We start from the raw sequence: 17,079 nt of genomic DNA, 5'->3' as shown, positions 1-17,079 counted from the left end.
CAACTGTTACAACAACTCGTTTCCTACATATAAGTTCGTAACAAATTTTGTAATAAATTAGATACACTGTTGGTCTGTAGCTTTCTGTATTTAATTTGCGATGAATACTCACTAATTTGATACAAAATAAATAAACTAAAATTTAGTCTCCATTAGTTATTTTTTGTGGGTAATTGTTGCTACAAATGTTTTCCGTAACAATATCTCGTAACAATATAACCAGTTTTTACTAGTGTACATCTATCCATGCATGACCAAGAATAATAAGTTTTAAACAGTTTTGTGGCTCCGGTCTTAATTTTTTGGCTCACACTATTATTGATCATGAAAAATTATTGACTGTCCAAAAGAGTTGATGTTTTTTGAAGCCATATCATGTTGATGCTAAATAACGATAATTAGTGTAGAATCCATCTTTAATTTGTGACAGTTTTTGAAGGCTGAGATTTGTTTGGATGTATTATTTGACAATAAGATCTTCTATAAATCTCATTGGATTACATGTCACATAGCTTTTCATGGAATACTTTCCTCTACCTACGAAGTATTATTATTGTATACATGCAGCTATATGAAGCTAATATATCAATCGATCCAAAATAGATTTGGCATGATCACTATCAAGATACATGAACTCTTACATCATTTCACCATATCTGATCAAATCTTATACAGTACTCATCAAATAACGCATAACAAGGGTGCTTTACTTAGAAATAAAACCTAATCATCGCTATTTATTTTTGGGAAAACGCCTCTTCTACTTGGTGGTACCTGTATCCTCACCGAGAAGTAGTCTTATCCAATCACCATCAAAGGATATGCGTCTCTCATTTGAAGAAGTTGAACCAAAATTATCTGTTTCACAGTTGAAGGTTTGTCATGTAAATGGAGAAGAGGAGACTTCCTGAACTGAATGAACAAACAATGAAGTGCATGTAATGCGTAAAGAGTTTTAAAAAAAGAGAAGAAAAGAAGAGTATTACCTGTTGTAGGTTCATCTGTATGGCCAAGAAGAGAGGACTGAAGCGGCAGTGTGGATTCTAAATCAGTATCGGTTACCTGTTTTTTCCTTGCTGATCCATATACAATAGATTCCAACAATCCATCGTATAGTGATGATGGTGACACAGGGGACTGGACCAAAGTGTTGTCTGACTCATGCTCCTGCATTGAGTTAGATTGTTGTGCTCCTCCAGGCTCTTCATGAGGATTAAAATATTGGAATGAAGGGAGCTCGTGAATAAGAGGCTCAGGAGGAGAATAATATGTAGCATCGTCAAGCAAATGGCTATCCGGTAACTGTTCAGAAATGTTATCGACAAAAGGATAGTTCCAGAGCGGAGGGCTTTGCACGTTCATCGCATATGATCCACCGGTGCAAGGAAACGCGGTTTCTGGTTCTCTAGAACGTTTGCCGGTAGAAATGTAAGGAGATGATGACATCATGTTATACACGTTAGGCTGAAAGAAACACGGGTTTTGTCTCACGAACACGCCACTGGTTGGAACACTGCGAAGCATTGACTTGTAGTAGGAAGAGCATTGGTTGAGTGGCAAGTGCTGGAAATCCAATTCAGGTATCTCAACACTGTCTGACTCCAAAGAGTCTTGACTATGATGACCATCCAATGAAAGACCATTGTTGAAACCAGACTGTGTTGCAGCATTCATTGCTTGCTCTCGAACATCATCAGGGTAAACAGGTAAGCCAAGTCTTTGCAGTCTCTTCAGTCTTGTATTCCAAAAGTTCTTTATCTCATTGTCTGTTCTCCCAGGCAGCTGAAAAGACACAAAAAAGATTAGACCAAAAACAAGAGAACAGAGAGAGTACAAAAGGGGATACTAAAGTTACATACTTCACCAGCCATTCTTGCCCATTTGTTTCCCAATAAAGCATGAAGTTCGATAACACGCTGCTCTTCTTTCTCAGTAAAAGCGCCTTTTTTCAAATCCGGTCTCAAGTGATTAACCCAACGAAGGCGACAACTTTTACCACAGCGAGAAAGGCCAGAGTGTTTCTGAACAGCGTTCCAGTTGCCATCTCCGTGTTTATCAACATAAGCTATCAAAAGGTTGTCTTCTGCTTGTGTCCAAGGACCTTTTGTAAAAGTTTTCTCGGTTGCATTATCATCGTCTGATCCTGAATCATTGCGAACTTTGCCCATCTTGTGTTACCTTCATCTGTGAAAATATAAGATGAGAAAACAAAAATATACAGTAAGTTTCATTCTAGCTAAAAAAAAAAGAAATCAACATTAACGTTTTCTAGTCACTTTCTTGCACCCGAGAGTTTAGTTTTCTTGGCAATCAAACAAGCAAATAAAGAAAACTAAAATAACCAATAATAACTCCCTCATGTCGCTTTATTTATTAATCATACTGTACTAGGTTTGGTTAATATACGTGTGCATACAAAAATTGTTTAAAAATTTACACTGATTAAGTTAATTTGATTATTACAAATATAGATTTTTTCTTTATTATTATTTCCTAATCAATGTACAAATTACAATAACTACAAGAGAATTTAGAAACTTACATAGGAAATGATTATGAACGTCTTCGAACATCAATTAATTCTCCTAAAATCAACCATTGATAACAAAAAAANAAAAAAAAAAAAAAAAAAAAAAAAAAAAAGAAAAAAAAAATACAAATCAGTTCCAAGGAAATAAATCCGAATCAAGAAATGAATTTGCCAAAACCGGTTTGAAACTTTCTCTACCTGCCGAAATTGTAGTCGGTTTAGAAATGACAAGTATAAAAACCGATGTCACCACTGAGATCAAGAAACCGGTTTACAAGAACACTGAGATCGGAGAAAATTCACTGAGCCGATTCCGGTTAACGAGCGATCAACGGGAGTTGTAATTCGTATATGATGAAGAAGAAGAAGAATCTAAAGAGGTATTAGATCATCAACCCATAAATCTCCCTGAGAAAAATTAAACACACCATTAAAGAAACCTTAAACCTCACTTTCATGGAGGGGTTATAAAAAAAGAAGAAGATGAAGCGTATACCTAAACCATGGAGATATAGAACTAATCACAGAGAAGAACGTCTATTAATCCTAGACACCATTGAAATGTTGCAACAAATCGGAGAGGAGAAAGACGGAAAAAAAAAAAAAAGGTTTACGTCTGAGTTTTAGGGGTTTATAAGGCATCGATATATATATATATATATATGGTTTGAAAAGAAAAAAAAGAAAAAAGAAATAAAAAATAAAAAATGTGCAGATCAAAATCGATCCCAACAATATCGGAAGAGATGAACTCGAGCTTCTCAGGTTTTTCTCGTTTTTGCACTTTTGGTCCCTAGGTTCTTAGTTCTTTTACATATTTTCTTTTGACTTTTGTGTTGATCAGATATCCCTTTGAAATTAGACGGATTGGGTACTTTTCGATTTGTCAATTTAACCCAAAATTTTGGTGCTTAAAAATACTAAACTTGGCAATAGATCAATGAACTTTTTTTGCTTCCTCTCCCAAATTAACAAACAAGGATGATCCTTTTTGTAGGGAAACATTCTTGTTTGGTTTTATCAGGAAACCACAGTTCAATTGAGGTTTCAGAGTACAATCATCACGAGAATAAATTTGACAATGTCCCAAAACTAAACCGGATTCGTCTAACTGCATATCCCAGGACCTAACTCCACTCATCTTCTTGCTCTGTTTGCTTTGAATATTGTTTCCTTGTAGTACTTAAGCTCCTTTATGCTTTCTCTTATATCATCCATGGCTCTGTGGTTGTTTTTCTTTGCAGGAGCTCTGTTTTTCTCTGTATTCACCCCACAAAAACATATACAAACTTATTTTACGTATTTGTTCTCATAGATGACAAGCACCATTTAAGAGTTTTTATCGTTACCTTTGGGGAACCATCGGGAACATAAAGCCTTGACGCTACTTACATCAACAAGTACATGAGGGAAAAGAGCAGCCAAATCTGGCATGTACTTCTGTAAAATATAAACATTGGTTATAATCAAGGATTCAAGATGTAACTGTTTAGCTTTAGAGACCAGAGTGAGGATACATTCAAGTTCTAGCTACCTACCTTTAAGAAAAGGAAATCAACATAGACAGAATTTCCTGCTAAAAGTGGATTTCCAGAACGAACGTGCTTCTTTATGAATTCAATGACCTGCAGAGCAACCCACAGTATAACATTTCAGTTAACCATCACCAAAACATTTACAAAAAGATTGAATGTTTTGGTCTTGATATTAAAGATAGACAGAGATGCTCTTTTAACTTTTTAGCTAAATTTAACAACAAACCAGTCCAGTATTACATGTTTCTTTACCTCTTTCTCAGCTTGCCTTTCACTTATCGTACTAAGGAGTACTTTCTTCGTCAACCCTGAAGTGATTGTCCCAGATGTCATATAGTTTAAAAATCCATGGGAAACACAGAGATTCTAGTTATAAAAAATATCAGGAGAGAAACTTACCACTAGCTCCATGATGAGTTTGACACCAGTCACCCATTTTATCCATACATTCTTTTGTTTGATGTACAACTAAATCTGGACCCTGACAACAGAGAAACTAATTCACTAACAAATCCTAATAAAGCAAGTATCTACGGTTGAGGAGCAAGAGTGTTTCATCTAAAAGAGATTGAGATGTTTTGCAAACTCCGCTAAAACCACAAAACTGAGTACTGTGTAATTCCACATTCCTACAAGAACTTTCTGATCTCTTTTCCCAACTGATGGCAGTGATTTTGAGTCACCACGATATCCCATTGATCAAAACTTATTCTTCTCTAAGAAAGTTTATCGACACTGTAGCTTATTGACTATGAAATAACCACATTTCGTGAATGGAAAAAAGTTTTCAACAATTTGAGGAAACTTCTTGGGTAGAAAAGAAAACAAAGTATCATAAACATCTTTATAAGTAGAATATTTTGGAAGGCTACGGTAGAGAAGAATNGTCCAGTATTACATGTTTCTTTTTTACCTCTTTCTCAGCTTGCCTTTCACTTATCGTACTAAGGAGCACTTTCTTCGTTAACCCTGAAGTGATTGTCCCAGATGTCATATAGTTTAAATCCATGGGAGGGAAATACAGAGATTCTAGTAAAGAAAATATCAGGAGAGAAACTTACCACTAGCGCCATGATGAGTTTGACACCAGTCACCCATTTTATCCATACATTCTTTTGTTTGATGTACAACTAAATCTGGACCCTGACAGCAGAAAAACTAAATTCACTAACAAAACCTAAAAAAGCAAGTATCTACGGTTGAGGAATAAGAGTGTTTCATCTTAAAAAAGTAGAATATTTTGGAAGGCTAAGGAAGAGAAGAATTTACCTCCACTGATTTGCTTAAATTTCCATCAGTAACTATACATGCAATCTCTAATATCCTGTCAACTTCAACATTTAGACCTACACAATATAGTAAGAATAAGAACATAGACGATCTAAAAGAATCTTCAAGGACCAAGATCCTTTTACTGTGTGTTAGTACATGTGTAAAGTAATATAAAGAGTTGAATTTACAGTCAGGACTACCTTCAAAGGAACACATATCAGAGCATAGTTATGACAAACAAACAAATTGAAAAAGAAGATTTATTAATCAAAGAAGGAGTGACTATACTATAGATGTGTAGAGCATTTAGAACACTAAATACACTAATCTACCAAAAATTCAATGAAGAAAAATTATAATTAGCATCCAAAGGCAGGGTTTTTTTTAACAGATGATGAACAAGTCAGTTTAAGATTACCAGTCATCTCCAAGTCAATCCAAACAAGTGGCTGCTTGTAATCTCCAACCTCAGTTGACCCATTTTTTGCTTTCTCTTCTTGTTTCACTATAAAATTTTCACAAAGATCAATCTCAAAACAATAAATCTAGGCGATGCCATATGCAAAAATCTAAAACTGAAAGATCTTCAATCCTTTAATTGACTCTTTTAAAACTCTCTACATCAATATATTAAGAATCAATTGACTCGCGCAAAGAAACCTAAGCTTGTTTTGTGTAAGAGGCAAAAAAAGGGTAAGAGGGAACAAGGAGATACCAGAGGAAGAAGAAGAAGAAGCTACGGGAGCATCTTCGTCGGCGAAAGCGAGAAGAGAGAAAGCATTCGAGAGCTTGTCCATTTAATCGGAGTCGGAGGAAGAAGGTCAAGTGCGCATCTAATCGGTATATACATTAGGGGTCCGTCTAGATGGTAGGTAACAAACAGTTAGTAACAATTAGGGATCGTGTTTGGGTTTTGGACCTTTTTTTTTTCCTTTTTTGTTTTTCTCAAAAATTCTCTTTTATTACTTGAACCTTGATCAATGATTTTTTTTTGTTTTTTTTTTGTTGTTGTTGTTGACAACAGCTATAGAATTGACTCAAAATAGCCAATCCGAAGGGACATTGTTAACATAGGTAACTTGTTGCGGTAGCTTGCGGACTTGCCGTGCTAAATTATCTGCTTTACCATTCTGAGCTCATCGGACGTAGACTAGCTTGAAGGCAACGAACTCTTCCATATCGGCCTGAATGTCCTCCAAATACGGTAGAAAAGCTGGCCACTCTGCTGGCAAAGACACCATCTTCACTAAGTCTGAGCAGTCGGTAAGAAAAATTACAGATTGATTATCCGCTCCAATCATGCATCGCATAGCCCAAATAAGGGCTTCGACCTCGGCATGAAGAGGAGTAAGGCTACGTCGAAGGTTGGTTGCGCCCATAGTAGGCGTATCACCCCAAGGGGACATACAAAACCATCCTCTACCCATAAAACAATCCGTATCTTTCCAAGAACCATCAACAAAACACATGTAACTCGAAAGAGAGCTAGGAACCTGAAAAGCCCGGTTTACGCCAGAATCACCTACACCAGCGTGTCCTGGGAACTCAACCACACCCTTTGACTGAGCCAGAGCCCATGCTTTGGCCTCATCCTCCGCTATCCGTAGAATTGCAAGAGGATTCGAATCCAAATTACTGAATAGTTTATCATTCCGAGCTTTCCAAATATACCATAGGATCCAGGGGAAAACCTCCGATGATGGTATATCGGTGAACCGCCAAAAAAGACTATCCATGTTCGAGTAAACTGATTCCATTGGAAAATAACCCAGGCCCGTCGGGAACTGCGACAAAGCCCAAACCTGTCTGGCCGGTGGACATTCAAATAGGGTATGATTTATCGTCTCCTATTGAAGTCCACAAAGCCCGCACAAAGCATCAGAACAGATTCTCCTTTTCCTTAAATTTACTGCAACCGCCACACAACCCAAAAGTACTTGCCACATAAAATGACGAATCTTCGGTGGACATCTAACCTTCCACAAAAACGCCCAAAGAGGGGCGATGGTCGGACCAAAAGTTGTTGTATCAGAGGGATCCCGCATATTTGAGCGAAGCATGTGGTACCCTGATTTGACCGAATATTTACCAGACGTAGTAAAATGCCACCCCAACAAATCCGGTTTATCCGGTGGTCGCAAAGGTATGGCAGAAATTATAGCCATATCTTCCGGTACAAAAGTAGCCTGAAGCTGAGCCATATCCCAGGTATTAGAATCCCTGGTAATAAGATTTGAAACTTGAAGTAGAGGATCATGAGGGGATCCAGTACTTAATGCTGGTCTCGGGGATTGAGCAGGAATCCATGGGTCCGTCCATACAGAGATGGAAGTCCCTAATCCTACTCGTTTAATTAGTCCTTTGTTTACCAGAGAGCGAGCATAAACTATACTCCGCCACCCATAAGACGGGGAGTAAGATTTAATTGGATCCAACGGATCAGAATGCCTATAGTAACGACCTTTAAACACTCGTGCAAAAAGAGAGTTTGGAACCATAATTAGCCGCCATAACTGTTTGGCAAGCAACTCCGTGTTGTAGTCATCTAAACATCTGTAACCCAATCCCCCATTATTTTTGCTGTGACACAACTTGTCCCAAGCAATCAAGTGCATACCCCTCGACTGTCCAGATGAACTCCACCAGAAATTCGAGACCGCACTAGTCAATTTCCGCGTTACCGTTTTTGGCAATCGAAAGCACGTCATCACAAAGGTCGGAACTGCCATAGCTACAGATTTTATCATAACTTCCTTTCCCCCTATAGATAACAAACGTGCAGGCCAACCACTAACCCGTGCCTGAAGCTTATCCTGAACAAACGAAAATATTTTTGTTTTAGATCCCCCCAGGCTCTCCAGAATGCCTAAATACGAGCTCATTCCACCTAGATTTGTAATCCCCAAAACTCCCTTGAGTTCCTCCCAAAGTCCTCCATCAACTGTATGCCCAAATTGGACAGAGGACTTCTGAAAATTGATCTGCTGACCAGAGACCGATTCATACTGCTTGAGAATCCCCAACACCACCTCACATTGTTCCCTAGTAGCCCGACAGAAGAATAAACTATCATCCGCAAATAACAAATGAGAAATAGGAGGGCTTGCAGTAGAGACCCTTATACCGGTAATAAGTTTTGCCTCTTCTGCACGCCTGAAATGAGCGATAAGCACCACCGTACATAGAATAAAAAGATATGGCGACAGGGGATCCCCCTGCCTCAACCCCCGATCAGGAATAATGGACCCGTGTGGGGAACCATTAATCAAAACCCTGTACTGAGCCAAAGTCACACACCACATTATCCAAGATATCCACTTCTCACAAAAGCCAAACTTCCTGAGCAAGTGTTCGACAAACGGCCATTCCACCCAATCATAAGCCTTGCTCATATCTGTCTTGATAGCCATATATTTTCCTTTACAGGATGGATTAGTATGGAGACTATGGAACATTTCCTGAGCAATTAATATATTATCCAAAATGAGGTGCCCCGCTACAAAAGCCGACTGCGTTTCCAAGACCAAAGAAGAGAGGAGAGGACACAGTCGTTGACATAAAACCTTAGAGATAACTTTAAACCCAATGTTGCACAAGCTAATAGGGCGTAACTCTGTCATCCTGGTTGGTTATCCACCTTCGGAATGAGATAAATGTTTGTTTCATTCAACCGTTTATTAAAAAATCCTTCCTGAAGAAAGGAATGACCATGAAAACTAGATCAGCTTTGATCGTGCCCCATGCTTTCTGATAAAACAATGCTGTCATACCATCCGGGCCTGGAGCCTTATCCGGATGCCTCATAAACAAAGCCTGTTTTATTTCAGACTCAGTAACTTCCCGGGTTAGAGAATCATTGTCAGCCTGACTGACAGATGGAGTGATCACTTCTAGGCTCTCCTCAAAACCCACGGGATTCGAAGAAGTGAAAAGCTCCTGAAAATAAGACACTGCAATATGTTGAACCTCACTATCCCGTGTTAACCAAGTATCAGTCTGATCATAAAGACCAATAATTCGGTTCCGCACCTGCCGCTGCTTTGTCTGAGCATGGAAGTAGCTAGTATTATAATCCCCAAATCTCATCCACAAACTCCTACTTTTCTGATACCAATACACCTCCTCATCCCGATATGCCTCCCGAAGCTTCCAAGTAAGTTCTGCTATCTTTTCCACCGACGTGCCATCATTTTCCTGTGCCACCGCTATTTTTGCTTTTAGGTCCTCAATTGTCTCCCGCCCATACTGTACCTGCGTGTGTCTCCACTACGGCGCTCATCGAGGGTTATGCTAAAAAGGTGGTGGGTCGATGCTTGAACCCAAGGGCTCAAGATATGAAGGCTCTTCTGGTGATGTTTTCCAGGATCTGGTACCTTGAGGGCAAGGTGGTTGGTGCAGATTTGGGAATGGGGAAGTTTTAGTTCAACTTTGATGACGAAGCTGATATGGTAGAAGTTTTGAAGCTGGCTCCATTTCATTTCGATCATTGGATGGTCTCCATGGTCCGCTGGTGTCCGAATGTGGACCCATCCTACCCTTTGAGCATAACGTTTTGGGTTCGTGTTATGGGAGTCCCTTTTCAATTTTGGGCTGGCCCGACTTTTAGGAGTATTGGTGAAGCCTTGGGGACTGTGCTGGACGTGGATATTGATGGGAGGAGGGTTCAAGTGACGGTAAACGGTCTCAAGTGTCTAAGCTTTGAAACAGAGGTGGAGTTCTTTAACGGTGAGGAAACTGCTGTCTCGCTACGGTATGAAAGATTGTTTGGATATTGCCGCAAGTGCTTCAGCATGTGTCATGATGAAGATCATTGTCCTCTTCTGCAGGAGCCTACTTAGGAACCAACTGTTCTGCCTCGAGATGTTGCTGATAGGCGACATCAGAGTTACAAGGGGGCGGTTAAGTCGGAGGGGTACAGAGGTGCTAAGGCTGATGGGAAGAGGCCACTTGAGGGGAGGGTCGACAAGGGGTCCAAGGGGAAACCGGTATTTCCAGTTGGTGGTCCGGTAACAAAACAGCGTCGCTATCAGACGTATGTTCAGTATAATGACCACCGACACCTGAGAGAAGCAGCAAGGAGGGCTGCTGTTCATTCGGAGACTAAGGTGGAGACGACTGTTCCGGTTGGTGTTGAGGATATTACAGATGGTTCTCGTCCTGCTAAGGTGGTCCGTAAGGCATTGTTCCAGGATGAAGGTCCAAAGGATGGCATTGTTGCTGCAGAAACGGATGCTTCGGGTGCCTTGGTGAATTCAGGGGAATCTCAGCCGAAAGCGACTGCACCCTCTGTTTCTGTTGAGAATCTTGTGGTGCCGCTTGGGCAAGAAACAGCTGTGCAGGATACTGAGGAGGTTTCCACTATGGTTACGGGAAGTGCGAAGGAGGCAGGAGTTTCACCTCCCATTGAGGATGAGACTCTCGCTATGCAAGTGGATGAGACTCTCGCTATGCAAGTGGATGCTGTCGTTGTTGCGAAGAACGGGTTGGAGGATCTGGATATTGGTGGTTTAGTGGAGGATCATCCTTCGGGTGAGGAGATTGTTTCTGCAGAGCTGAAGGATCTTGCTGAAAGTGAGCCACAACATGTGGAGGCATCAGGTTCTACTCTGGTTGCGGAGAAAGCACGCAAGGGTAAGGGGGTTTTGGGTGTACAAGGGTTTGGATCCAAGAAGCTGAATGTGTATGTACGCACTCCTCGCAAACGTCCTGCTCTCAAGAGTTCTGCCTTGATTGCGGATAATGGTACCCAGAAACCAAAGGAGGTGGAGAAGGGTATAGCCGGTGGAGCTAAGCCACCAATTCCGAAGATCATCAAATGAAGATACTAAGTTGGAACTGCCAGGGGCTGGGCAATAAAGCTACAGTTGGATATCTCAGGGATTTATGGAAGCAGCACAAGCCTGATTTTTTGTTTTTGTCTTAAACAAGACAACCTTTTTCAATTTTAGAACCTTTTGTTGGTCATTTTGGTTATTCAGCTTTAAAAACTGTAGAACCTGTTGGTTCAAGTGGTGGTTTGGCATTGTTTTACAATGATAATAATAATAATAATGTTTCTTTTTTTATTTGAGTCTAATAGACTAATTGATGTGGAGATAACTTATAAAGGACAAACAATTTACTTATCCTTTGTTTACGGTGATCCGGTTCCCAAACGCCGAGATTTAGTGTGGGAACGGTTAACTAGAATTAGCTTAGCCAGAGATCAACCTTGGTTTTTAATTGGAGATTTCAATGAAATCAAAGGCAACCATGAGAAGCGGGGTGGGAAGTTGCGCCATGCTTCCTCTTTTGTGTCTTTTAATACCATGATTTGGCATTGTGGGTTATTAGAGTTTTCCTCCTTGGGTGAGAGCCTGTCCTGGAGAGGTTGACGGGATAAGAAACCGATAAGATGTCGGTTAGATAGAGCTTTACCAAACGAACAGTGGCATGATTTGTTCACAGATTCTTTCACGAACTATTTACCAATGGTTGCTTCGGATCATAAATCGGTTTTAGCTGTCATTGAAGCCAAACGTCGGCAGGGGAGGAACAATTTCCGCTTTGATAGACGATGGCTGGATAAGGAAAGTTTTTTCGAAGCTGTAGCGGAAGGGTGGGATGCAGGGGTCAATTCATCGAATGCCTCTTTAGTGGATAAAATTACTACCTGCCGGCAGGCTATTTCTCAGTTGATCAATGATCATTACACAATGTTTTTGGACTTAGTCTTTTTTTTTTGCTTTTATAAACACTTGATAATTTTATAAATTTTGATAATTTAGTAAACAAATTCGTGTGTGGATGACAACGACGTACTTCAAATTTCGTAAAAGTTCAGCCTAATTTTTTGTTCCAAGTTACAAACTTTTCAATAATAGTTTATTACTTCTTATTTTATATAATATGAGAAAGTTTTCACCTAACTTTGCATAACACGATTGGCAGCGTATATTTTCAACACATGTCCTCATTTCTCAATTATTAAATTCTTTTAATTCATTTTTCTCAAAATTACATACATTATTTTTCATATTTACTAAATTTAAATGATATTTTTATACTAAAAAATATATTGATATTTATGCAATGTCCTTTTTGTAATTATATGTAGATATCATTTATCAATATTTTATGTAATTACCATAACATTATAATTTTGCAAATAAGAAATAATTAAATATTAATATATGAGAAGGTTTTCTTCTAACTTTGCATAACACAATGACCTTTGGCAGCGTATATTTTCAACACCTGTCATCACTTCTCAATTACTAAATCCTTTTAATTCATTTTCTCAAAATTACATACATTATTTTTCATATTCACTAAATTTAAATGATATTTTTATACTTCAAAATATATTGACATACAATGTCCTTTTAGTAACTATATGTAGATATCATTTATCAATATTTTATATAATTACCATAACATTATAATTTTACAAATAAGAAAGAATTAAATATTAATATTATAATTTTGGACAAAATAAATTTCTGATAACTAAAGATTTAAATATTAATATCATAATTTTGGAAAAATATAATGTGATGGTTATTAAATTCTTTACTAATTTCAAGCTAAAAAAATATTATAATATTATAATAATTATTTGTTGAAAAAATATTATAATATTTGTTTCACAGTTTTTGTGCCAAAATATCAAATCAATTTATTCTAAAATAATTTCAAGATATAAAACAATTTGATATTTTTTTAATAGTAATCATTAACACAATTTATTGCATCTTAATTCTTTAAAATGTAACTCCCATGATGTTTGAAAAGATTTAAAAATAAATCTTTCATCATATGAATACACTTTAATGTATTCAATGCAACACAATTTGTATTTTACAAAAAAAAAAAAAACACAGACAAAACATATGGTATATTTATTTTTTTGAAAAGTAACCATAACTCCCATGATGTTTAACCAAAAACTNTATACTAAAAAATATATTGATATTTATGCAATGTCCTTTTTGTAATTATATGTAGATATCATTTATCAATATTTTATGTAATTACCATAACATTATAATTTTGCAAATAAGAAATAATTAAATATTAATATATGAGAAGGTTTTCTTCTAACTTTGCATAACACAATGACCTTTGGCAGCGTATATTTTCAACACCTGTCATCACTTCTCAATTACTAAATCCTTTTAATTCATTTTCTCAAAATTACATACATTATTTTTCATATTCACTAAATTTAAATGATATTTTTATACTTCAAAATATATTGACATACAATGTCCTTTTAGTAACTATATGTAGATATCATTTATCAATATTTTATATAATTACCATAACATTATAATTTTACAAATAAGAAAGAATTAAATATTAATATTATAATTTTGGACAAAATAAATTTCTGATAACTAAAGATTTAAATATTAATATCATAATTTTGGAAAAATATAATGTGATGGTTATTAAATTCTTTACTAATTTCAAGCTAAAAAAATATTATAATATTATAATAATTATTTGTTGAAAAAATATTATAATATTTGTTTCACAGTTTTTGTGCCAAAATATCAAATCAATTTATTCTAAAATAATTTCAAGATATAAAACAATTTGATATTTTTTTAATAGTAATCATTAACACAATTTATTGCATCTTAATTCTTTAAAATGTAACTCCCATGATGTTTGAAAAGATTTAAAAATAAATCTTTCATCATATGAATACACTTTAATGTATTCAATGCAACACAATTTGTATTTTACAAAAAAAAAAAAAACACAGACAAAACATATGGTATATTTATTTTTTTGAAAAGTAACCATAACTCCCATGATGTTTAACCAAAAACTTCTCATACTACTACAAATTTATCTATAAATAGCTATAAAAAATCTTCATCAAACATCATATTCTACCTCTCACATAATTTTCTGAATTTTGTAATATTTAACTTTTTTCTTTGTGTGATATTTGTAGGTTTTGAAATAAATAAGTTGAGTCAAAATTTTGGAGCATATATAGAAGTAAACATGTGAAATGTGGTTATTCATTAAATTCAAGATTCTTTTGATCAGATTTGATTTTTTAGCACAACTGATTTTATATTTTTAAAAATTTTTGGTGTATCGGAAATAAAAGTTTGACCTTAATAGTAATTTAAATTTTTCTATAAGATAATATTTCATAATTATCATCAATCATATATAATTTTCACCAAAAAATATCAAATAAATCCACGCGTAGCGTGGATTCAAAATCTAGTAATAAATAAGATTAATAAGTATATTGAATATCAATGTTTTATTCAGCTCTTGCTTCAGCGTTTTAAATATCAATATCAATGTAAATCTACTATATACTCTACATTGTACCACCGTATTAAGACTATAATCGCAACACTTGATTATAAAATCTACTATTTACTACGATATAGTTGATGGATCACATCCTTCCCCAAAACATATAGTTGATGGATCTCCCTTCTTCTTCTCCTATGACCAAAGCACAAGATATCTCTCTCCAGCATCCTTGCTGAACAACGAAGGAGAAGCTACATTCCAGCCACTGCCTGATCTCTCCTTCCCTCTCATGCCAATATCTCCTTCCTTTTCCCGTCTATCCCAAACCATCCTCTTTCTCATCCCTTTCAAAAGAGAACTCCCAACTCTCTCTTCATCTTCTAAGCTATGAGACAGCTCGAGCAAGAACCCCAAACAGAAAGAGGTATCTTCCCTTTTATAGGGAACTTAAGGGTTTCTCCAAAACCATTAAACCACACAAAATCGGAGAACAAACCAAACAGACAACCTTTAAACAATATGGTTGATCTAAGTGATTTAACAGACAACCTTTAAATAGACAACCTCCAAAAACAGAACTCGGTTCACGGGCGTTGCAGGATCTTACTGTCTGTCGTTAGTTCAACCAAAACAAAATGTGAGTGCGTGAGCATGGCTGATCTAAGTGATTAGATGTGTATTTTGTGTAATTTTGGGTGTTGATTGCTTGTGTGCTTGTTTTTGAGTGTTTGTCGTGGTGTTCGTGGCCTTTGGAGGACGGATTTGGCATCACGAAACTGAGAGGAGTCATAGGAGATCATGTTCAGAAATGCTTCGCGCGACTGCATCTATCGATGTAGGATGTACATCAGTCGATGAGTGCATTGGTCGAGGCATGGGCGTTGCATCGGTTGACGCAATGAGTGCCTTGGTCGACGCAAGGACGCAATGACGACACATGTGTCCAGAGTTGTCTGATTTGCTTGTTTTGTGTATTGTTTGTGTTTGTCTTTTCGCTTGTGTGTATAGCCCAGTAGATGGGAGGATCACTTCACTGAGTATTTGTGATAATACTCACGCATCTCAGTTGGTGCATGTAAATGCAAAGTGTGATTGTGGAATAAAGGCAATGAAGAGGATGATGTTCTAGAGGCTCGTTGACATGTTGTCTGGCTTCTATTAGGTTGCTAGAGTTTGGTCCTTAGAATGTTGCCTAGGATTGTTGGTTCCTTGGTTTATGTTAATATTTGCGAATTGCTGGATTTTTCTTAGACTATTGATTTTTGGATTTTAAAGTATTTATTGGATAATTGATGGTTTAATGTTGGTTATTTTTGCTGTTTTGTTTTGAATGTTGTTAGGTCGTTTGTGAGTATTGGATCACTAGTTAGTTATTATATTTAAATGAAAAAATGGTTCGGCTTGTTTCAGTTTCGTATTAGAACCCTTACGGTTCTAGGTACAAGTTTACTGTGTTTTTTGTTGTTGATGTTTGGATTTGCATGCGTTTCATTGATTATGTGAGCTACTCTATTCTGTGTGGCATGTGGTCCTAGAATATCCTATTCGAGCCTTCAATGAGATTCTACACTATGTTGTGTAATTTATGTGCGGTTTAAATTGTTTGGTTAGCCATATGTTCATGGTAGTGCAAATAGTTAGAGGTGGTGTTGTTGCTGGTCGTGGACGCGGACGTGGTCGTGGTAGGGGTAAAAGCCTAGTTGTTAGTGACACTGTGGACCAGAGTGTGACTGTTGACGGCATCAGCGAGTCGCAAGCATTTAGGAGGGGTTAGTGGGTGTGGTTGGTAGTGGTATCGATGGGGTCGTGGGCGCTGGCGAAGCCGGTGTAGATGATATCGGTACCGGGTTGGCTGGTGGTTTTGGGCTTCTGGGTGCGGGGGTCGCAACACAAGGAGCCCCTGGTGGAGATGTTAGCCTTGCGGGCTTGTTGGCGTAGTTGTTGGAGCGGTTTCCGGGAACAGTTCCAGCGCAGGCTCTGGGTGTTGGAGCTCATTTTCAGTACATCAACATGCTGGGTGAGATGCGTAGGAACGGTACAACTCAGTTCTCAAGTGGTACTGACCGTTGTGTAGCTGGACGAGGTTAGAACGCAACTTCCAGTTTCTCAGATGTCCCGAAAAGTATCGGGTGGACATAAGGGTCCATTACCTGGCAGATGATGCCCACTTGTGGTGGAGGTCGATGGCTGCCAGGAGAGTGCAGAGAGAGATGATTTGGGTTGACTTTATGGAGGAGTTCAACTGCAAGTATTTCCCTTATAAGACACTAGGCCGTATGTAGTTATCTCAGGGAACTCGGATAGTTCATGAGCTAGATGTGAAGTTCAGTCGGCTTTTGGTGTTTGGGAGCCGAGCGATGGAGTATGAGGAGCCTCAGGTCAGGAGGTTCATAAGGGTGTTTCGTGATGACTTGTGGTCCATTGTAGAGGGCATAGTTACGCCACAAGGGCGGAGTTGGTTGAGACAACAGT

General features: G+C 37.6%; 2 protein-coding genes across 2 annotated transcripts; both read right to left on the bottom strand.

The window, feature by feature from the left end:
• LOC104787043 (transcription factor MYB104-like) lies at window positions 651-2,177 on the bottom strand. Its single transcript, XM_019245513.1, has 3 exons — window positions 1,860-2,177; window positions 987-1,782; window positions 651-858 (listed from the first exon to the last, which is right to left on the bottom strand). The coding sequence occupies exons 1-3, from the start codon at window positions 2,166-2,168 to the stop codon at window positions 761-763; spliced, it is 1,203 nt and encodes a 400-aa protein (XP_019101058.1). The 5' UTR covers window positions 2,169-2,177; the 3' UTR covers window positions 651-760.
• Window positions 3,464-6,240, bottom strand: LOC104787042 (oligoribonuclease-like). Its single transcript, XM_010512535.2, has 8 exons — window positions 6,053-6,240; window positions 5,756-5,842; window positions 5,335-5,411; window positions 5,127-5,208; window positions 4,979-5,034; window positions 4,069-4,155; window positions 3,880-3,970; window positions 3,464-3,789 (listed from the first exon to the last, which is right to left on the bottom strand). Exons 1-8 carry the CDS (start codon window positions 6,132-6,134, stop codon window positions 3,668-3,670), a joined length of 684 nt encoding a protein of 227 aa, XP_010510837.1. The 5' UTR covers window positions 6,135-6,240; the 3' UTR covers window positions 3,464-3,667.

Source organism: Camelina sativa, chromosome 5 (genome assembly GCF_000633955.1).
Source record: "Camelina sativa cultivar DH55 chromosome 5, Cs, whole genome shotgun sequence".
NCBI classification, from domain to species: Eukaryota; Viridiplantae; Streptophyta; class Magnoliopsida; order Brassicales; family Brassicaceae; genus Camelina; species Camelina sativa.
Note: the sequence above shows the minus strand (reverse complement) of the source record. Positions and strands in the feature narration are given on the sequence as shown.